The sequence below is a fragment of the Eptatretus burgeri genome, chromosome 4 (genome assembly GCF_056783735.1).
Source record: "Eptatretus burgeri isolate ZD-2024b chromosome 4, Ebu_testis_v1, whole genome shotgun sequence".
NCBI lineage: Eukaryota > Metazoa > Chordata > Myxini > Myxiniformes > Myxinidae > Eptatretus > Eptatretus burgeri.
In genome coordinates, this window is record NC_140964.1 from 10,328,368 (window position 1) to 10,351,648 (window position 23,281).

Here is a 23,281-nt window from a genome sequence, read left to right on the forward strand (position 1 = left end):
TGAGTCAGCATAAGCGAGCGAATATTGCAACTTTGAGAAATGGTAGATATTACTGCATCAAAGCCTTTTATTTGATACTACTAATAGCACATTCCAGTGAGGCCACAATCGTGGCCAACAGCACATTCCAGTGAGGCCACGATCATGACCAATAACACATTCCAGTGAGGCTACAATCGTGGCCAACAGCAGATTCCAGTGAGGCAATAATCGTTGCCAACAGCGCATTCCAGTGAGGCCACAATCATGGAAAACATCCCGTCCCAGTGAGGAAACAATCGTGGCCAACAGCACATTCCAGTGAGGGAACAATCGTGGCCAACAACACAATCTAGTGAGGCAACAATCGTTGCCAACGGCGCATTCCAGTGAGGCAACAATCGTGGCCAATGGCGCATTCCAGTGAGGGCACGATCATGTAAAGCATCCCGCTCCAGTGAGGCCACAATCGTGGCCAACAACACGTAAATGGTTAACACGACGAGAAACATCCGCTCCCTTTGGGAACAGCCATTGGAGAGGGTTGGGGAGGGCTTGGGGTAAGCATAGAATGCCTCAAGGACATCGGGTTTCCTCCAAGTCTTTTTCAGTTTAGTGTTAAACAACAGTAGGGACTGTTTAAAATGGCAATCATACTTGTATGAATTGACTGAATAGTTTGTGACTGCAACAATTTTAACTTATTAAAACATTAAAAGTATGGACAAAGTATGCATACCCCATGAAAAGCAACAATAAGCTATTTGTACACCTTAACATGGATTTCGACCAAGATGGAAAACCCCTTTGGGGAGGTGGTGGTTGGGGGGGGGGAAGGCAAATTAAGTCGCTGCAACCTCCATCGTTGAACCCTTCATCCCCATGGCACATTTGGTTGAGAATTGATGGGTAACATCCAAATGTATCGTGGTCAGACAGACAGTCAACAAATTGTGTATTTTAGTGTGATACAGTCTTCTATATTTGCAGCATAATAAGTTTATTCCTGGATCGAATAGTTCATGACATATAATTCCACAAGACATTACCATGGACAACAACGCAAAAATATGAGTATGCAAAGGTGAAATGGACTTGTGGTCACAAGCAAAAGTGGAAATCAGAAGAATTTAGGAAACAAGTAAAAACAGAAGGAAAAGTATGAAGAAAGGCCAGCAACAGAGAAATGTGTTTTATAGCCAACTAGCGTGGATCGGCTCGCGCCCCTCCCCTCTCCACACCTCGTTGCAGAGATTGAGGTCACTGATTTGCTGTGATGTCATGACTGACACCAATCATAATACAAACATTTGTTTTCTACAAATGTATTTGTAATATTGGTGATATAATTATTTGAAATTTATTTGTGATATAAAAAGTCCAACTGCCTTCTGCCCCATCTCATATTACTTCCCACTGTACCTCAATCCAGCACCACAGAGCCTTTTCTCATCATCATCCACACCCCTCCCCCAGCTCTTCTGCAATCCCCCCACACTCTTTCAACAACTCTCCTTAACCCCCCCGCCTCCTCCCTTGTCCTACCCTCCCCCTCCCTCCAATCCCCTGCAGCCAAAGCCTCCTTCCCTCCCTCTTCAGCAACAGTGTGGACCTCAAACAACCAAGGCCTTCGCTCAGACGTTCCAGATCTTTCCACACAGGTTTCCACTGACAAACCAAACATAACCTGCTGAACAGAAACTTTCCTCCCTCAAGATCTTCCTGACTCCCTAGTATCTCTCCCTGGTTACTTCCTCCTCTGGAATGACAGACCTGAGCCTCATCCTGGTGAAGGAGTTGCTCTCTTCATCAAAGACTCTGTTCCTCACTCTCCATGCACTGCCCTCGCTCCCCCACACCCCCAGGAATACCTCTGGCTAAGGCTTCCCTCCACTCCCACCTCATGTTTATATGTGTACTGCGCCGTCCATCAAACAGTGATGACTCCATTTACGCCTCACTATCCGAAAACATGGACCAACTTATATGTTCTCATCCAAACTCTCTCTTCCTCAAATCTGGTGACTTCAATTGTCATCACGCCAGTTGGCGAGGTGTGAGTACCTCTCTCACCCGTCAAGGTACTTCAGCAAAAGCTTTCTGCGACTCATTGGGACTGACTCAATCGGTCAACTTCCCGACCCGGATCTCAACCAATGGTACTACATCTCTTCTGGATCTGATTTTGACAAATTTTCCTCACAATATCTGCTGCTCTGTTATTGGCTGTTATTAGAGAACCACCTGAGCGCCGTCGAGTCTGGCATTTCATTCAAGCTGACTGGCAGAGTCTCCAAGCAGCCATCAAACTTCGAGACTGGTCTCCCATCGCTACTTTCTCCATCACCACCTCATCCTGGGAATTCTTTGAAAGAGACTTGCTCTCCCTCATGCACAGATTTATACCCTCTCGTCTTCAGGAGTCCGACCCTTCCTGCCGCCTAAAGTTCACTGAAGCTTGTGGAAAAGCAGTTGTCCTGAAACAACTTGCCTTTGCCTCATGGAAAGCAAACCCAACTGAGGGTAATCTCAGTTCCTTCCACAATGCTCGGAACAAGTGTGTGTCTACCCTCAGGAGAGCCAGAAAACAACATCTTTCTCATCTCAAGTCTGAACTCTCAAACCTCTCTCCCTCCTCAAAATCCTCATGGCATCTAATCAAATCTGTTTCTGGTGAATGTCCCCCCTCCATCCCCTCCCTTACCTCAAACGGCCGCACTGTTGATACCGCACATGAAAAGGCTGAATGCCTAAACTCAGTGTTTGCATCAAAATCTTGTGTCTGAAACCCTTTATTTTCTGCACCCACCTTACCCAGTCGTACCCAACTGTCCCTGGACTATGTGTCCTTTTCTTCTGACAAGGTGGAGAGCTTGCTGTCAAACCTCGCCTCAGATTCTGCAACCGGTCCAGACGGCATCAGCCCACGTGAAACCTGCTCCTTTGCTCTTGCTCACCCTCTCTCCATTCTTTTCACCCTCTCATTTGCTCAAGGTCATCTGCCATCTGCTTCAAAATCAGCAAACATGACCACCTTGCATAAAAAGGTGCGAAAACAGACCAATCAGCCTTCTCCCAATCATCAGCAAGGTTTTGGAATACATCGTCACTTCAGACATTAAATCCTTCCTCTTCTCCAATGGCTTGATTTCCAATCATCAATTTGGTTTCACACCAGGTCACTCTACCCTGGATATGCTGCTTCTGCTCTCCTAACAATGGATGGAGGTACTCAATGCCAGACATGAAATCAGAGCCATCTCCCTAGACATATCGCATGCTTTTGACATGGTCTGGCACCCTGCCCTGCTCACGAAACTCTCTTCCTATGGTGTCCAAGGCCATCTCCACTTATAGCTCGCAGACTTCCTCTCCTGATGCAGCCAACGTTATGGCCCGAAATGGAGTTCTCTCATCCCTTCTTCCTGTCCAGGCTGGAGTTCCTCAAGGCAGCATTCTTGGCCCTGTTCATTTTCTGGTTTTCATCAATGATCTCTCCGACTCTCTGAAAAATCCTCTATATCTCTTTGCTGATGACTTCACCCTCTGCCGTACCATCTGTCATCACTCAGACCAGCAGGCAGCAGCTTCTTCGCTCACTGCAGATGTGGGTAAAATCACAAACTGGTCCAACACATGGAACATGTCTTTCAATCCTAACAAATCTCACACTCTCAGTATGTCTCCCCCCCCGCCCCCATCTACTTTCTCAACAATTCTCTGGAAGAAGTCCTGTCATTCAATCTTCTCGGTCTCGCTAACTACCATGATCTTTCCTGGGAAAGCCATATTTCCAACCTGGCCTCCAAAGCCAGTTGCCAACTGGGAATCCTCCGTTGTGCAAAGTCCTTCCTCGGCCCACCTGAGCTCCTGACCACATACAAAGCTTTGGTCCGCAGCCTGATGGAGTACTGCTCTCCCCTCTGGGCTGGTGTTCCTGCCTCTCACCTTTCTCAGCTTCACGCTGTGGAAACCAAGGCATTTAGGATAATTGGTATCTCCCGCGGTGAGGCTGAGTCTTTGGACCTCTCACTCTCTCACTGCAAGCAGGTCGGTGGTCTTCCTCTCTTCTACCATCTCCTGTCCGGTCTCATCCCCCCCCCTGCTCTGTCTGCGATCTGTCCCCCCCCCCATATTTCTGCAGGGCACTCAAGGTCCACCAACAACCCCATTCTGGTAAAACTACCAAAATCATGAATCACTGCTCACCTTCCATCTTTCATTCCTCCTTTTTCCCCTGCCTTTTGAATAAACTCCCACACTCTCGTCAATTCATTCTTCCCTCCAGGCCTTCAAAACAGCCGTTCACCACCACCTCTTATCGTCCCCCATCCAAATCCTCGATCTTTTCTACCCCCGTTAATCCACCCCAAACCCACTTCCTTCAAATTCCCTGCTTTTCTTCCTGAAAGTCCCTGTGATGTCCATCTTGTATACCCCGTGTTCCCCGCCCCATCCCTCTCCCTTCCACAGATCTCCTGCCTCTGTTCCCCACTGTTTTGTCCTTCCCTCAACCGCCCCTCTTGTCTCATGCCCCCCTTGCTGTGCGTTGTGTGTTCGCGCTCATACCCTTGACAAGGTATACAAAAAGAAAAGTGGTCTCAATGGTCAAGAGTCTCAGCTGTCTCGGTTGTCTGAAGGGTGTAAGTGGTCTAAATAGTGTGAAGGTCTGAGGAGTTTTAGGGGTCTTTTGGGTCTTCAAGGTCTTTTGGGTCCTTGGGGACTTTTAGGTCTTTGTGGTCTTTTGTGCCCTCTATGACTTTTGGGACATCTGGATCTTTTAGATCTTAAAGGGTCTTCAATGGTCGAAGGGGTCTCAGCTGTCTAAAACCTCGAAATGTACATTTCAATGGTATGAAATGAATAGACGTGTGTGTGTGTAAAGTCAGGGTGCAACCGATATTCAAACAGTATGGAATTAATTGACAGTCACAGAGCTTCACTGCAAAAGGAGCATTCCAATAGTACGTAATTTATCGATGTTTGTGGAGTCTGCAAATAACATTCAAACAGGACGTGATTCATTGGCATATCATCTTCACTGACTGACAGATTTACAGACGGCTTCACGGCTTCACGGACGGCTCCACAAACTGACTCATGGCTTCACGGACGGCTTCACGGACGGCTTCATAGCTTCACAGATGGCTTCACAACCTGACTCATGGCTTCACGGACGGCTTCACGGATGGCTTCACAGCTTCACGGATGGCTTCACAGCTTCACGGATGGCTTCACAGCTTCACGGATGGCTTCACAGTTTCACGGATGGCTTCACAGCTTCACGGATGGCTTCACAGCTTCACGGATGGCTTCACAGCTTCACGGGTGGCTTCACAGCTTCACTGACTGACTCACGGCTTCACAAACTGACTCACGGCTTCAAGGATGGCTCCACGGATGGCTTCACTGTTTCACGGACTGACTCACAGCTTCACGGACTGACTCCCGGCTTACCGGACTGACTCCCGGCTTACCGGACTGACTCCCGGCTTACCGGACTGTGCTTTTCGTTTTTAGCTCACCTAGAATCCAGCTCAATTTTAGCTCACCTGGATCCAGGGATTTCATGGAATGGTCAGTCCATCGGTCAGTCAGTCAATCCCTCCGTCCACAAAAAACTTTCAACTTCTTCTCTGAAACTACACATGCGATTTGAATTAAAATTTATCACAACGTTTATCACCGTGTATGTACCAAAATTTGTTCATGGCATTAAAAAAAAAACATTCTAAGGACTCAAGGAGGTCCAAAGGGATTGCCCCCCTAAAGAGGTATTTGGTTTCTTCTCAGAAACTACACGCATAATTCCGATGAAATTTCACCACAGCCTTCATCACCCATGATGTACCAAAGTTTTTTCATGACATTAGAAAAATTGGGGTCTAAGGACATGTAAGGGTGATTACCCCCTCTAAATATGTATTTGGTTTCTTCTCCGAAACTATACACATAATTTCGATTAAACTTGACCACAACCTTTATCACCCGTGATGTACCAAAGATTGTTCATGGCATTGAAAAAAAAAACAATCCAGAGGTGTTTACTTTTTTCTTCGTGAAATATTTTGTGAATCATCCATGCCGACTAATATATCCCTTGTTATCTTATCCAGCCGTTACCAGGTGAGCCCCCAGGTGTATTGCCCCTCTGTTTATTATACATATCGATAGATGCATATTATTACCATAAAATCTTCTCCAACATCAATAGACACAACCACAACAAGGACAAATAACAGGGTGCAGTGTTCAAGGCAGTGTTTTAAAGATGGAGAAAGAGCTGTGGATGGATTACCGGCAGTTTCAGATGATGCTCGTACACATATCTCCATATTGTCTCCATATCTTCCCAGGAGGAGACAATGCCGCTGTTCTCCATGGGGTAGTGCAGTGCCAGTGCGCCTCTCATTGCCTGCTGCAAATATAAAGTTGTCTCAGTCAATGTTCCAATTAAAGCTGCTTCACACACCAAACTGGATTTTCGTCCCGACGCTATAAAAGGTATGTCACGGAGCCAGGATGTAATGACAAAGTTGTATTTTGACTGGTTTAACATCAAATATGGTCATGCTTCGTACAATTGTGCCATGTGGACAGAAGTCCTTCCCAGGTTGCGGGTAATAATAATTGACCATCAAAGGGAAAACACCTCGACCTTATTAAATTGGTGGTAGGAACTGTCACAGCCAAATTCCCATTTCTGGAAAAATCATACAAAGTACCATATTTGGTGAAATCATACAAAGTACTACATTTGGTGAAATCATACAAAGTGCTATATTTGATGAAATCATACAAAGTGGTATATTTGGTGAAATCAAACAAAATGCTATATTTGGTGAAATCATACAAAGTGGTATATTTGGTGAAATCAAACAAAATGCTATATTTGGTGAAATCATACAAAGTGGTATGTTTGGTGAAATCAAACAAAATGCTATATTTGGTGAAATCAAACAAAGTGGTATTTTTGGTGAAATCATACAAAGTGGTATATTTGGTGAAATCAAACAAAGTGGTATATTTGGTGAAATCAAACAAAGTTCTATATTTGGTGAAATCAAACAAAATGCTATATTTGGTGAAATCATACAAAGTGGTATTTTTGGTGAAATCCAACAAAGTGGTATGTTTGGTGAAATCAAACAAAGTGGTATCTTTGGTGAAATCAAATAAAGTGGTATATTTGGTGAAATCAAACAAAGTGGTAAATTTGGTGAAATCAAACAAAGTGGTATTTTTGGTGAAATCATACAAAGTGGTATATTTGGTGAAATCATACAAAGTGGTATATTTGGTGAAATCATACCAAGTGCTATATTTGGTGAAATCATGCAAAGTGGTATATTTGGTGAAATCATACAAAGTGGTATATTTGGTGAAATCATGCAAAGTGGTATATTTGGTGAAATCATGCAAAGTGGTATATTTGGTGAAATCATGCAAAGTGGTATATTTGGTGAAATCATGCAAAGTTCTATATTTGGTGAAATCATGCAAAGTTCTATATTTGGTGAAATCATGCAAAGTGGTATATTTGGTGAAATCATACCAAGTGCTATATTTGGTGAAAAGTACTATATTTGTTGAAATCAAACAAAGTACAATATTTGGTGAAATCATACAAAGTTCTATATTTGGTGAAATCAAACAAAGTGGTATATTTGGTGAAATCAAACAAAATGCTATATTTGGTGAAATCATACAAAGTGCTATATTTGGTGACAAATATAAAGATAAACTCTCAGAAGATGCTAAACAGACAAGTACAATTACATAAACAAGAGAGCACAGACGGCAGACCCTCACCCGGACTTGTTTTGTGTGTTGTGGTCCGTTTTTGTGTGGTGTGGTGTGTTTTGTCTGGCAAATAAATGGAAGGATGTACCAAATGAAAGGTTGTTGAATGCAAATGAAAAGTCTAAATGGTCTAGTTGTAAACGTGTGAAGGTCAAAGGTCTGAAAAGTTGTAAAAGTCAAATGGTCTGAAAGTATAAAAGTTTAAAGTAGAAAGGTCGAAAGAAATGTTCCCCACCCCATCCCTCTCCCTTCCACAGATCTCCTCATGTCTCTGTTCCACACTGTTTTTCCTTCCCTCTCCCACCCCTCAACTTCTGCTCCCCTTGTACATTCTGTGTGTGAGCTCTCATATGAGCCTCGACAGTGTATACAAGAAAAAAAGGTCTGAGAAGGTCTCAATGGGTCGAATGGGTCAAAAATGGTCTGAAGTGTCAAAAGGGTCTTAAAAGGTTGAAGGGGTCTAAAGGGTGTAATTTAAGGTCAAAAAGGTCAGAATTGTCTGAAGGTGTACAAAGGGTACTGAAACGGAAAAAAAAGGTCTAAAGATCAAAGGGATCTACAGTTCATGAAAAAGTGTAAAAGGTGTGAAGGTCTAAAGGTCTAAAGGGTAGAAAGGACTCAAAGGGTCATTTGGGTTCTAATGGGATTAAGAGGATCTAAAGGGTTGAAACTCTAAGAGGTCTAAGTGTTCTAAAGGGTGTAATTGGGTCGACAGGGTCTTTGGCTTCTCAAGTGTCTTCGGGGTCTAAAGGGTCTTAAGGTTCTGGGTGTCTTTAGGGACTTAGGGGTATGAAACATCTGAAGGGTCTTAGAGGGTTTAAGGGGTCTAAATGGTCTTCGGGGTCTCAGGGTTCGAAAGGCTAGAAAATGGGTTTAGGGGACTTAAGAGTTTTAGGGTCTTCATGGTCTTTAGGGTAGTCGTATTCATGATTTTAATGTGTCTTGGGGTTGTAAAGGGTCAAAATGGTTTGAGGGGTCTTAAAAAGTCTTTGGGTTCTGAAGGGTCTAATGTAATTCATACACATACTCATGTTCTGTGCGGACAAACAAACAAACAGACAGACAAACAGATAAAGAAACAAACAAGCCCAAATGCAACACCCTCTCCTCTGGCAAAGCCAACTTTGTGTTTGCAACAAAAGGTCAAATTGTGATGTGAAGATAGAAGAATGTAGGTATTATATTGTTGCGGTTCTTGGAACCGCATGCATCCAACAGATAGTGGTCCCAAGACAGTTATTCCATTATTATACGTGTAGATAGTCCCTTTCCTTTTGTCTAGCAGGACAACAAGGGAGTGCGTTGTGATGATCTAAGAGCTAGGTTTGCTTAAATCGTTTCTTCTTCATTTCGTCCCGACTCTTCTTTTTGTCTGATTATTCCTGAGATAAATCAGCCACGTGTGCCTTCACTGTGAGGTGGGCCCTCATGGAGGCAGGCGCGTGCGGCGCCGCTGTGAGGAAAGGACGGCGCAGAGCTCTCGTTCCCAAGCGAGCCAAATAGTGCACTTCGCAGTGCGGGATTATCGACTCGAGCTTCCGATGATCTGGGGAAGATTGCCGGTTGCATTAAAATGGCATGCGAATGAATACCTCTGAAGAGGCTGCACGAATGGTGTTTTTCACAACACAGGAAACACAGCCAGCACGACGCCCACGCTGCACGAAACGCGTACGGAGGCCGATAAATACGACTCCACACCATGTTTGGCGGGATACGAGTGTGTGGAGTACAAGCAGCTCGTTCCTTTTCAACCTCAATATCCAACACATATTGGTGCCAATATCCAACATGCTAGCGGAGTCGTGCGAACGCGAGCGCTGGCCACGTGCGTAATGGCGGATCCACGCGCACTGTACGGAATGTGCTCGAAGGCAGACACGTGCGCCGCTCGCGACACTTTGTTATCGTATAGAGCCGGGCAAGAATGGACACATCTTACTGTCTGTTCGCCATAACATCTTACCTTCTCGCCTCTATGGCCAGCGAAGCTGCGATCAGGTGGGGGCATGTTGTACAGCTTGGGCTACCTTGGCACACACGGAGCGGGCGCATTGGCCAGCACTGCTCGGGGGCATCTGAGCGAGCGTGCGAGACCGACGCTGCCCTCGACCGGTCATCAGGGCACGGCCCTGGGGTTCTTGCAAGGCGATTCATGGCGCGGAGTTCGGTGTGGGCGATTCGTATCATGTCGTGAGGTTGGAGTTGGACATCTTTGCGGCGTTGGGTCATCTTGCCGGAAATGGAGTGTTGTAGTTTCCGGCCATTGCGGCCGGGCCATGCAGGAGGTCGGGAACAATCAGAGCGCCCAATTCGGGTGACGTCACCGAGTTTCAGGGTGGGCCCCCGCCCCATGTCGCAGGGCCTATAAAGGTCCAAGCGGACCTCTCTCTCTCTCTCTCTCTGCTGCTCTGCCCCGCCTTCCGCTCAAACTGGACTTAGACTCCGCTTTCTGTCATCATCACTGGGTTCCTCCTCCTCTTATCCGCCCACATGACGCTGACTCCACCCTTCCAACTCAACCCCTCCTTCACGCCCATGGTCTCGACATGAGCTTCCCGAAGTGAGAGACGACGCGCCAGCTGTCCGGGGGGGGGGGGGTACCGCGCCACGGAGCACTCCTCCCAAACATATTGGTGGTGCGTTCGGGTACCGCGTATCAATTAGACAAAGGCACCGAGAGACCGTAGCCTCAACTCCTCTCCTCTCTTGCTTCAATCCCTCTTCATCGGGGTTTCTGTGTCTGTGTGTGTGTGTCCTGATGCCTGTCTATGTAAGTAAGCCTGCAGAAGATCGTTATTATTATTTTCAGGTTCGGTCTGCTCTGTGTCCGCTTTTATAAGTTGCTTGTTATTTGCTGCACCACACCTCTCTCCCCTTTCTCCACACAACACATTCCAATAAATCTCTTGATCATACCACATACCTTTCCTCACCCATCGTTAATAAATTATTATTAGAAATGTTCCCTGCTCGTTTTTGTCTTTTCTTCCATTGATCCAGCATGGTCTGAATCCGAGCTTAGTCGGGACTTTATTCCCAACAATCCGTTTCTTTTAACCGGTACTTCCTTGACAGTGTCGCTCGGCTGCATCCGATCTGGTAAAGTGATCCGGTTCGGACAAGGCGTAGCGAGGGCATGTTCCCCAGTTATTAAATCACGTGGTTATTTTTCGATAACCAGATTAATGAGACGGAGGACCTTAAGTCACGTGGTTGAGTTATTGGCGTCCACGGTCGGTTAAGCGACCTGCCGCGTCATGGAATTATCCGTGTGCGACGGCCTACAATTCCGGGGAGTCTGGTGGGAGCTGAGATAGTCAGCCACGTGTGCCTCCCCCCCCCCCCCGAGTGGTCTTCTCACCAGACCCCCGGCCCGCAACAATATATTTCAAACTTAATCGTTCAACCCACACAAACCGATAGTCTGAGGTCAAGCTGAACATTTCAGCCAGAGAGTTGTGTTGGTTTGAACAGAAACAGTGGGTGTGGCAAGGGGCGAAACTATTTAAGGGACATGTCCACGGTCGTTGGTTGTTGAGTTGGAGTCTTGGAGAGACACAGGAAGAGTGGCAGTAGGAGGTTCAGATCGGGCCATGTGGAGTTGAGCAGTAAGGGAGTTGTAGCAGTACAATAAAGACACATAAGAGGATCGAGACGAGTCGTGTCTGGCTTTTGGAGTCGGTTCATGCTCAGAGTGATGTGTGCTCGGTCCTACAAGAGGCGAGTTAAAATACTCAGCTAACAATGACTCCCATCTCTTACAGATGACTTCCTCCAACAACTCTTTGTTTTGGGTTCTGGTAGCTATGCCATGGCCTGTGCTAAATGCATCAATGAGCAGTTTGGTTTCGGCACGCAGTGTCAATGAATACCACCTCAATTCCATATTATTTGGGTCTACTTCCACTCCACCTCCATTACTTGCAGAGAAGACTTTACATAAAGGATTACACCTCCAATGTTACACTGTGGTAAATGCATCCATGAGCAGTCAATACCCCATTCCCTCTGGGAGAGAGAGGATTCGTTTTCAGAATTGGCATCATTTACCACCATCAATACCCTGTTCCCTCCGGGAGAGAGGATTTGTTTTCAGAATTGGCGTCGTTTCCCACAATCAATACCCCATTCCCTCTGGGAGAGAGAGGATTCCATTTCAGAATTGGCATCATTTCCCATAATCAATGCCCCGTTCCCTCTGGGAGAGAGAGAGGATTTGTTTTCAGAATTAGCATCATTTCCCACTCTCTCCCACTCTCTCCAATTGGAGGATTAAATTTGTGATAACTCAAAGATTAATAACCGATGTGGTTTCGATAACTCAAAGATCAATAACCAACGTGGTTTAGATAACTCGAAGATTAATTTGTTTCAACCTCGTTCAGAGTACAAAGCGCATTCTCAGCTCGGGTGCGTTTTGTTCTTTATTGCTTCAAGCATGGTGCTCTTCTGAGACATCTTCTTTGTGTTTGGTCTCAACACGAGCTGTGGTTGTGGATAAGCAGTTGACGTGGAGACTGTACATGTGAAAATAATGTGAGACTGCACTTGACATTTTTTACATCTGACCTTTCTTTGTTTATGCTTGCAGATAAATGAGCGAAGGCAATAAAACAAAAATATCCAAGAATTCCTGATAGCACTCTCATCCGAACCCCCGAGCTCTGAATGTATGGAACGAAAGTTCAAATCCGGAATATCACGTGTTTGTCCATTCTCTACAAAGGTCCTTGTTCTAAATGTGATTTATGCGCAGGCTGTGTTGTACCGTCCACCAAACAGTGATGAATCCATTTACACCTCACCATCCCAAAACATGGACAAACTTCTATCCTCTCATTTGAACTCTCCTTTCCTCGCACGTGGTGACTTCAATTGTCATCATGCCAGTTGGCTAGGTGTGGGTACCTCTCTCATCTGTCATGGCACTTCAGCAAAAGTTTTCTGCGACCTATTGGGACTGACTCAATGAGTCAACTTCCCGACCCGGATCTCAACCAATGGTACTCTATCTCTTCTGGATCTGATTTTGACAAATTCTTCTGGTGAAACTACCAAAATCAAGAATCACTATTCACCTTCACCCTTTCATACATCTTTTTTCCTGCCTTTGGAATAAACTCCCACACTCTCTTCAATCTCTCTCTTCTCTCCAGGTCTTCAAAACAGCTGTTTACCACCACCTCTTATCTTCTCCCATCCAAAACCATGATCTTTTCTACCCCCATTAATCCGCTGATGTAGTGCCCAAACTCACCTCCTTCAAATTCCCTGCTTCTTTCCCAAAAGTCCCCTGTCGTGTAAGGTCCTGAAAGTCCCTGTGGTGTCCATCTTATTTACCCCGTGTTCCCCGCCCCATCCCTCTCCCTTCCACAGATCTCGTCATGTCTCTGTTCCCCACTGCTTTGTCCTTTCCTCTCCCATCCCTCTTATCTCCTGCCCCCCCCCCTTGTTGTGTGTTAGCTCTCTTCTGAGCCTCGACAATATATACAAAAAAATGCTACTTAATGAGCCTTGGTTCAATTAAAAAAAAAAAAAGTCTTGGTTAGACGGACACCTTGAGACAAACACATGTGGTTGGACAAGAAGCATGTAACATATTCAAAAGGAGTACTTGCCTGCGCATCATTGCCAATGTAGACATTCTTGTTGGATCCTCCAATCATATATTTGGTGAGCCGTGGTTCTCCCAGAACAGTGGGCAGCGTACAGCGCGGGCCACGTTCCCCGGACACACCGGCTTTCAACACTCCGCTACCGCAATCGAACACGACGGCCTTCTTGGCAGCATCGGTCTGGCTTCCCATCGCTCTGGAAAACGCTTGGAAACTTGAGCATTCCTTTTCACGGCGATACCGCACAGGTCTATACAGGGCCTGACTCACAGACTGAGTGTCCTCGTTTCCCAGGAATCCAAGATGGCCACTGAAAACACAAATGCGTCAAAAAAAAAACAACAAACAAACAAAAAAGGAAAAGAGGGCCTTGTATTGGAGCTAAAATATCACACAAAGTTGCACAATATGTTTGGGGGAAATGACAAACTCACATATTTACATTGAAAGACTGCTACATTGATGTATTATGTGACAATCCAAGATGGCCGGTTCATTGTACTTCGATCTATGATAGCCCTGTTTACATACCTTACGTTACCGCCCAATGCCATAATTATACACACACTTCTTCACAATTAAATGTCAGGTGACAATGATAAGTTTATCGTTCACATTTTCCACTACTACACTGACATGGAGCTGTACACTCCAGTCGGTTGTTCTTGTAGACACATAACACTTCCATGTCCACCTCAGTCTTGTACCCACACTTGATCAGTTCCCTCCAGTTTTTTTGTGGCTTCTGGGAGGCCTCATCCACACTGGCTTCCAACCGTCCTCAGACTTTGTCCACGGGTCGGCAATTGTGTGTAGTACTACAAGCTGGCTTGTTTCGTGTGTCGGACAAGCGATGATTCCATGTCTTCCACAGAATTGCGACGTGGTGTGGGATCCTGTGAAGGTGTGTGAGAATGGAAGGGTGTGCGACTTGTTGTCGCCAATCTCTTGACAGATCAAGTCGTTCACGTTTTCTTGACGAGGGAAAAAAATAAATAAATAACTAAAAAACATCGTTTTTTACTACTACTACTACTACTACTACTACTACTACTACTACTACTACTACTACTACTACTACTACTACTACTTCTTTCTTCTTTCTTCTTCCTTTTCTTCCTCTCCGTTATCAGCATCAGGCTGCATGGTAGAGTCATTGGTTGAATGCTCTCTGCTGCCGCTGTGCCGTTGATGCAGTGCCCTTTGGTGGGAAGGGTAAGCATGAGTAATTTGTTCAGGGTGCTGGCGATAGCTCACCTACTCTTTGCGAGGACACAATGGGATATTTAACGTCCATCAACGAATGCTGGCAGATGGGACACGGCCTGCTTAACGTCCATCCGAGGGACGGCGTTTTTGGCACACACATTGATGAATCATCCCGCCTGTGAAACACCGCCATGGCAGTTTACAGCTGGGTCGGGATTCGAACCAAGAGTGGACAGCTTCGAGGGGAGTGTGTGGACGTACGTAACCCGAACAGTTTTCGGTCATCCAGTCAGCGCACAACTCCATAGTTACCGAACTAGTAAGGTATACATTCGTGGTTACCTACATGATCGTCACCAACCGATTACTGATAGTTACGTAGTTACCTTCCTGGTTACTCAACAATCGCTAACTACCTGTTCACTTGTGTTTACTGTTATCGTTTTATTGCAAACGATAAACTCTCAACGCTCGATAATACCTGAACCCACCATCCCGCACACGACGGGTGTTGCTACGCACCGTTCCAACGGCTGTCGTGACGTCACTCGAATCCCACCGGGTGTTTCACGAACCGTTCTAACGGCTGTCGTGACGTCACTCGAATCACACGGGGTGTCTCACGAACCGTTCCAACTGCTGTCGTGACGTCACTCAAATCACACGGGGTGTTTCACGAACCGTTCCAACTGCTGTCGTGACGTCACTCGAATCGCACCGGGTGTTGCGACAAACCATTCCACCATCTGTCGTTGTGACGTCACTCGAATCGCACGGGGTGTTTCTTCGTACGGTTCCAACGTCGGTTGTTGCGACGTCAGTCGAATCACACCGGCTGTTTCTACGAACCGTTCCGGTCGTTGTGACGTCACATTTGCATTCAGTTTTTTTTATTTTCTTAGCACGCACCTGTCGACAATGAAGTTGTAAAGCAGTACTCGGTGGGCATGTGAGTGACACCAAAGCAAGGAAACTTCTAACTATTCACAACATGTTCTACAAAAACTAATGCATACCAAGGTTGTACATACCGAGACGAGAAGGCGGAGGCAGTTTGATGGAGCTCAATCAAGTGCACAGAACATCGTGTGTAGGATTAGCGGAGGATGTGAAGAGCTCAACAGAGTACCGGATGAGATTTGTACACGAACAAGAAAACAACAAACAAGAAAAGGGATCCTTAATCCATTTAGCAACAAACTTCTAAAAAGAGGTGCAAATTATGGATACCACAGAAATAAAACGAAACAACAAAGAAAAAAAAGGAAAATTACAAAAAGAAATATCAGCAGATATACTCTGACAAATGGGAGAACAACAAAAGAGCAGGAAGGTTTAAAAAAAATAGCTTCACAAGACAGGGATCGATAAGGAAGACTCATTGGAATGGCTAAGAAGAGGTGAAATTAATTGGGATGGAGAAAAAGTCATCATCAATGCCCAAGACCATGGACATTACACGAATGCCTTAAAGAAAATGGTGGGATTGAGCAAATCGGACAAATGCAGGTTTTGTGGGGAAGAAACAGAAAGTACCAGTCTCCCCCTCTTGGGATGTAAAAAAAACCCATGGCAGAACAGCTGTACACAGAACGACATGACAGCGTCTGTCGAGGAATCCACTGGCACATCTAAACATTTCAACAACCGGGTCCCAGAACAATCATGGTTAACACAAACCAAATCCGATCCTTGAAAATGAACATACAATGCCCACGCATGACAAGATGATCCCATCAAGTGTGGACATTGCAAATCGGTCGTTGTTGCTGTTGGTTGTCATTTTGTTGTTGTTTCTGACAATTGACGGATGAATGTGGAAATCATGACAGTTAGTTGGTCTCGAGTCTTCGTCTGGCTCATCACATGGTGGCTTGCGGTTATTCACAATGACCCATGATGGAGTGTTTTAAACCATCCCCGCCACTGGCTATGGATGCTTCGAACCTCAGCAATGCTTGGCGCCGATGGAGACTGCTGTTTTAACTGTTCTTGGAGGCGTTGGGACAGAGTACAGAGTCGATACTCAAGAGCAAGAAAGTCGCCATTTTGTTGCATTGTGTTAGCGAGGCTGCGGCTGACGTGTACATCCACGGAGAGCAAGAAACTCATCTCGGTACGTGACAAGTTCGAGGAATATTGTAATCCGCGAATAAAGGTGGTTTATGAAAGGCACCGCTTTTGGGAAACCTGACAGCAACAGGATCAACCCTCTGAGCAGTATGTCACCGAGTTTTGGACCAAAGCCAAATCGTGCAGCTTTGCAGAAACAGGGAACATGGTTCGAGACCATATAGTTTTCACCATGTCAGATTTACTCATAAAGGAACGTTTACTCTGCAAAAAGGATCTTGACATCACCAAAGTGGTGGACATATGCAGAGTGGCCAAGGTCAGTCATGCCCAGTTGAAGACCATGACAAACACACCGCTCGAAGGAAATGAGATACGCAGTTTTCGACAGCAGGACATAGTGCCGGGCCTTACCCATATTCCCCGCAGTGAACACCGCTCCTCTTTGGCTCTGGAAGGGCCACCGGCCTTCAGTACGTGTTCTCGATGAGGATACCAAGATAAACGAGTGCACGAATGCCCGGCTAAAGAGAGAATGCCCCTGGCCGCATGAGCCACTTCAAAATAATGTGCGGTGCTCAACCTCGGAGACAAGTACATGCCATCGACACTCAACATGATCACCAATATGATGCAAGTCTTGATCAGTTGTTTATTGATGGCATTGATACTGTCACCAGAAATAATTGCTTTGTGGACTTATCTCTTGAAGAGTTGAAGGTGAAGGTCAAGCTGGACACTGTCATGGTGCGCAGGCATCTGTCATGCCATTTTCCCTTTGTCGGAAATTGCCAACGAAACTCCCCATCCATAGTTCATCCATCACTCTCAAAGCATATGGGGGCCATCAGGTTGTGCACAAAGGTCAGGCTAACCTTCGCTGCAAGACAGAAAACAGAGAGAGCAGGTTTGAGTTCGATATTGTTGATTCCTCAGCACCACCTATTCTTGGACTGTCGGCTTGTATTGCCTTCGACCCGATTAAATTTAGTGACAACAAGGTCGATATTTGATCTGTGCACCGACAGCCAGAGCCACTTACATTGCCAGGTATTGTTACGAATTTGGAAGCCTTGTGCACACAGACAGACATTCAGGTCCCCAGAGCTCAGTTATTTCGACAAGTAAATGTGGATAGATAGCTCCCTTTCCCTTGTTTAATGGGTAATTAAATGTTCATGCGCTGCGGAGTTATTTTGATAGTCAGGGTTTTCTTTCATTTTTACACCCCTTATAACTACAACAACACCTAATTTTTACACCCCTTATAACTACAACAACACCCCTTATAACTACAACATAACAACATCACCTAGCTTCCTCACACCGATGCCATTGCCTACGTGCGTGTCAGCACGTACGTGGGCGGAGTTCACAAGGACCTGACGCCACTCTCGCCCAATCAGGAAGATGCGAGGGAGTTCGCCAACGGTCGACCAATAGGCGCAGGCCACGCACGAGAAAACCGCACCCGAAAGAGGACGAAGGAAGAGAGAACAAACATCTGCGCCCGGTATTCTTGAGTGCGTGTTCTGGTTCTGTTGACATCTCATCGCTGGCGCTGGTCTGAGGACATCTCGTCGCTGGCGCTGGTCTGAGGACATCTCGTCGCTGGTCTGAGGACATCTCGTCGCTGGTCTGAGAACATCTCGTCGCTGGTCTGAGGACATCTCGTCGCTGGCGCTGATCTGAGGACATCTCGTCACTGGTGCTGGTCTGAGGATATCTCGTCGCTGACACTGGTCTGAGCACATCTCGTCGCTGGCGCTGATCTGAGGACATCTCGTCGCTGGCGCTGATCTGAGGACATCTCGTCACTGGCGCTGATCTGAGGACATCTCGTCACTGGCGCTGGTCTGAGGACATATCGTCGCTGGCGCTGATCTGAGGACATCTCGTCACTGGCACTGGTCTGAGGACATCTCGTCGCTGGTGCTGGTCTGAGGATATCTCGTCGCTGGCGCTGGTCTGAGGACATCTCGTCACTGGTGTTGGTCTGAGGATATCTCGTCGCTGACGCTGGTCTGAGCACACCTCGTCGCTGGCGCTGATCTGAGGACATCTCATCGCTGGCGCTGATCTGAGGACATCTCGTCACTGGCGCTGATCTGAGGACATCTAGTCACTGGCGCTGGTCTGAGGACATATCGTCGCTGGCGCTGGTCTGAGCACATCTCGTCGCTGGTGCTGGTATGCGTCTGGCGGCCCTGGTCCGTCTGCTGGCGAACGGAGCTCCGGGAGGGGGTGGACATCCAGCCACGCGCTCGCGGCCAGGTAGCCTGGACGTTCTCGTCCCTCAACTCAACTTCCCTCTGAGCCGAAGGGATAATAAAAACCATTTTGGGTCCGTTTCTTTTGGATGTGCGTCTGTCTGTGGGCCCGTCTTTAAGTAGGAACTGTTAAGTGCTTGTGCTGTACATGATTTCATTTCGTTATAGTTGGTTTAACTCTGCTCTTGCGTGTTCCTTCCCCTTTCCCTATTGTAAATAAATCCCCTGTTAAATGTATCAGCTCGTTTCTGTGTTTTCTTCAGTGGTTTAACACAGTGCGTGTTGGGGGAATTAAAGAAGGCTGTTGTTGCCGTAGTTGGGTGCATTCGGACTGACGGGACCTCGGTAGCCATCCGCTCGGGTTACGCACGGGTCGAGCCCGGAAATGACTCGTCCCGTTCGAGTTCTGTCAAGGGTGTGAATACTCGGTAGTTCGCCACGTGGGCCTCTCGGTATTTTGAAGTTTGGCAAATAACCTTGTACTACGTGGTTGATTTGACGATTCACGGTCCTGTAAGGGACCCGTACCCTCGGAGTTTTCCGAAAGGTACGATCTAGATTCCGGGTGTTTGGTAGAGTCGACCCCACTGCTCCACCTTGCGGTTGTGCTCGCAACCGATGCCCGGCTCCACAACAGTATAACTCAGGAGATTGCAGATGTGTTTCACAGCCTCGGAAGGTTCAACCGTCCCTATCATATCGAATTTGATGAAGGAGTGTATCCAGTGATCGAACCCCCACGTAGAGTTCCACATAGCTTGCACGATCGTCTCAGGCAGAATCTCGAGGACGTGGAATCACGAGGCACCATTACACAGGTGATTGGGCCTACAGACTGGGTGCACAACCTCGTGATCATCGAAAATAAGGATAGCTCGTTACGGATATGTTTAGATCCAAGGAATTTAAATAAAGTGCTAAAACGAGAGCACCATCAGATCCCCACTACAGAGGAGGTAATCATCTGGTTTGGAGGAAAGCAGGTGTTTTTTTAATCTTTGATCAAAAGGACTCGTTCTGGCAGGTTCCACTAGACAAGGACAGTGTGCCTTGTTGTGTACTTTTATCACGCCTTTTGGAATATATTGTTTAACCAGAATGCCTTTCGGATTCAGTTCTGCAAGCGAAGTACTGCAGAATCAAAATCAGAGTGCCTTTGGTGATCTCAAAGGGGTGTATTTCGTTTCGATACCGATGGCATAATTGTGGCTGCAGCCGAAGAAGCTCAACATGACGAGATTGTGGGCAAACTACTCGAGCATGCTCGGTCTTGTCACGTAAAATTTAATCGTCAGAAGTTTTAGTGGAAGGTGTCAGAGGTCAGCTATATGGGACACGTCGTCACCGCCGAAGGCCAAAGGCCTGATTTGGCCAAAGTACAAGCAGTCACAAACTTGCCAACATCCACGTCCAAAGCAGACCAACAGCGTGCCTCAGTAGTTTTTAACTAACTCTTGCAGTCTCGTGTTTCGTACCCAACATGTCGATGATCACGGCATCGCTACGTGACTTACTGAAGGAAGATGCACAATGGCAGTGGCACCCTGAACATGCTGTTGCATTCAATACCCTCAGGCAGGCAATTTGCCATGCACCAATCCTGAAGTTATTTGAGCCTTCCAAACCATCAGTCATCCAAGCTGACGCGTCATCGACTGGCCGAGGAGCATGTTTGCTACAACAAGGACATCCAGTTGCCAATGCGCCTTGTTCACTATCAGTGGCAGAGAAAACGATGTTCAGAGAGAGGGAAGGAACTGCCTTGTGTGGTTTTTGTGGTGGAAAGGTCCCACCACTATGTATATGGGTATAAAGCAGAGGTACAAACAGACCACAAGCCATTGGGAACCATCGTACGAAAACCGCTTCACAGAGCGTCACCCAAATTACAAATGATGGTGCTTCGTCAGTAGAGGATAAATGGGGTTCTGAGGCAGCCATTCAAATGAATGGGGAAAAAGGGGAAAACTTCCTGACTCAAGCCCCAAAAGCCTAAAATAGGAGACATATTTCCTCCCCCTCTCATACAAGCAAATGTAAAATTGAGACTGATTTTCTCCCCCTCCCATACAAGCAAATGTAAAATTGAGACTGACTCAAGCCCCAAAAGACCAAAATAGGAGACTGATTTTCTCCCCCTCCCATACAAGCAAATGTTAGAATAGGGACTTACTGATGAAAGCACTTCTTCCCTTTCATATTTTCATTCCACTCAAAGAGCAAACCAATGAATATTTGTCCATGTTCTACTTTGTGGAATAATTAAATTTTCCGATTACATTCATTTCCATCGAATATATTCAGAAAGATTACTTTGGAACTTGGTTCTTGGTTTAAGTGCCTTTGTTGAGCAGAAATGAAATGATAAAAACTTCTCACAATGCTCTTGTTTCACCACCTCCTGAGCCACATATCATTTTGAGATTGTAGTAAATTGTTTTTCCATTGTTTAATTGATAACCATCGAAGTTTTCACTCCATTCAAGGATATTAATTTTTTCCTTTACATCCTCTAACTTATTTGTAATTAAATTTATCCGCTTATTTGTTTTATCTACTTTTACCCTGGTTATTTCTTCAATAAGGCTTATTTGATATTTCTCACATTCTTTATGTTTTCCATTTAAATACCAAGGCTGATTACATCTCCTCTTTGGTTTGGTTATTGCTTGGTTCTGTCATTCATAAATCAGTAAGAAGACGGCGGTAGCCTGTTAAAATTCCCAACCCAATATCTTAACACTTATACTTATAACCACAAGGGAGACTATTGATTCCATCCTCTAAAATATATATTTTATCATCAAAAGCTCCTTATGCATTCTTATTTATCTCTTCTGTATATAATTGATGTTTATAACTTCTTATTGTATTCATTTTTCTGTACTCTTCCTTCTTGAAGGTTAAACAGTTGTAATAATGTTTAAAGTTTATTGTTTCCTTGATTATATTTTCTTTATTCCCTTTAGCTTCTTATCACACCTTTCAATGTTATTATTATCAATATACGTGAAAGCATAAGACTTTGATCTCAATCCTATAAATTCACTCATGACCTTCCCACCCAATTCATCTTTAAACTTACCATTAACCTTTTTATTCTTTGATGAAAACAACACATCACCTGACTTAGAATTACTTGTATCATATATATGAATATTATCAATCATATCCTCATATACATCAGTTGTCTTAATTTCTAATATTAAACTATCTGTATCCATATATAACAATGACATATTATCCTTATACTTTGATTTCAAATTATTTTTATATAGTAATAGTCATACATGAACGAATTTGACAAGTCAAGAATTGATGTTCCCATATAAATAGGTTTATCCATTTCAATACTCTCTTTTTTCAAATGAACAGCACAAAAGTTCTCTGAAAACACCTCCGCTCGTTCAAAACTTGGTGTATCCCACACAGGAAATGACAGTTCGGGCGAGACAGCTTGGGAAGGACGTGGGCGATATGTTCTCAAGCCGTCTAACTGATTTTAACACAAAAATGAAAATTCTTTCAATGATTTTGATAAAACCTACGTTTAAAATATAACCATGAGGCCTTATCTCTCACAGAATACTTCGTCATTTTTCACAGCACGACTGTTCTGAAAACACTTCCTCATTTACACGGCATGAACCGAAAACACTGAAAACAAAACTTTCCCATTTTACAAAACCGAATGAGGGATAAAGTGAGTAAAGGTGATGAATGTAAAAGGAAAATTAATTTATTACCTTGAGAAGAACATGGACAAATAATTCATTCGATCACTCTGAGTGGAATGAAAATATAAAAGGAAAGAAGTGCTTTAAATCAGTAAGTCTCCATTTAACATGTGCTCAATGGACCTTGAGTCAGAGAGTCAGGGGGGGATCATTCTCCAATTTTGGGTTTTTTGGGCCTTGAGACAGTCTCAATTTAACATGAGCTTGTATGGGAGGGGGAGGAATCCGTCTCAATTTAACATGAGCTTGTATGGGGGGGGGGGGGGGAGAAAATCATTCTGTTTTAACCTGATGAGCCTTGAGTCAGAAACATTTCCCCATTCATTTGTATGGGAGGGGGAGGAATCCGTATCCTGTTTTGGGCTTTTCCAGGGTTGATTCAGAGAGTTTTCCCCCTTTTCCCCATTCATTTGCATGGATGCCTCAGAAGCCCCATTTATCCTCTACTCTCAATCATCAAAGATAACGAGGTTCCTTTTTGATTTGTACAAATCTTGGGGAGAAGGTATATCATCCGTTTTATCAACAAGAATACAAGTTATCGGCTTTGATTTCTTTTTATATCTCTGTGTATCACAAAATAGTTGTATTA

General features: G+C 45.2%; 1 protein-coding gene across 5 annotated transcripts in view; it reads right to left on the reverse strand.

Moving 5' to 3' along the window:
- LOC147027459 (uncharacterized) overlaps positions 1-23,281 on the reverse strand; it is a 67,393-nt gene that overhangs the window by 24,668 nt on the left and 19,444 nt on the right. For 4 of the 5 annotated variants that reach the window (XM_085876895.1, XM_085876893.1, XM_085876897.1 and 1 more), the window contains exons 3-4: positions 13,404-13,710; positions 6,278-6,397 (exon numbers count right to left, since the gene is read on the reverse strand). In XM_085876895.1, coding sequence (XP_085733021.1) covers positions 6,278-6,397; positions 13,404-13,710 — 427 coding nt within the window. The remainder of the gene's footprint in view (positions 1-6,277; positions 6,398-13,403; positions 13,711-23,281) is intronic. The other variant, XM_085876894.1, reaches the window with a different exon arrangement.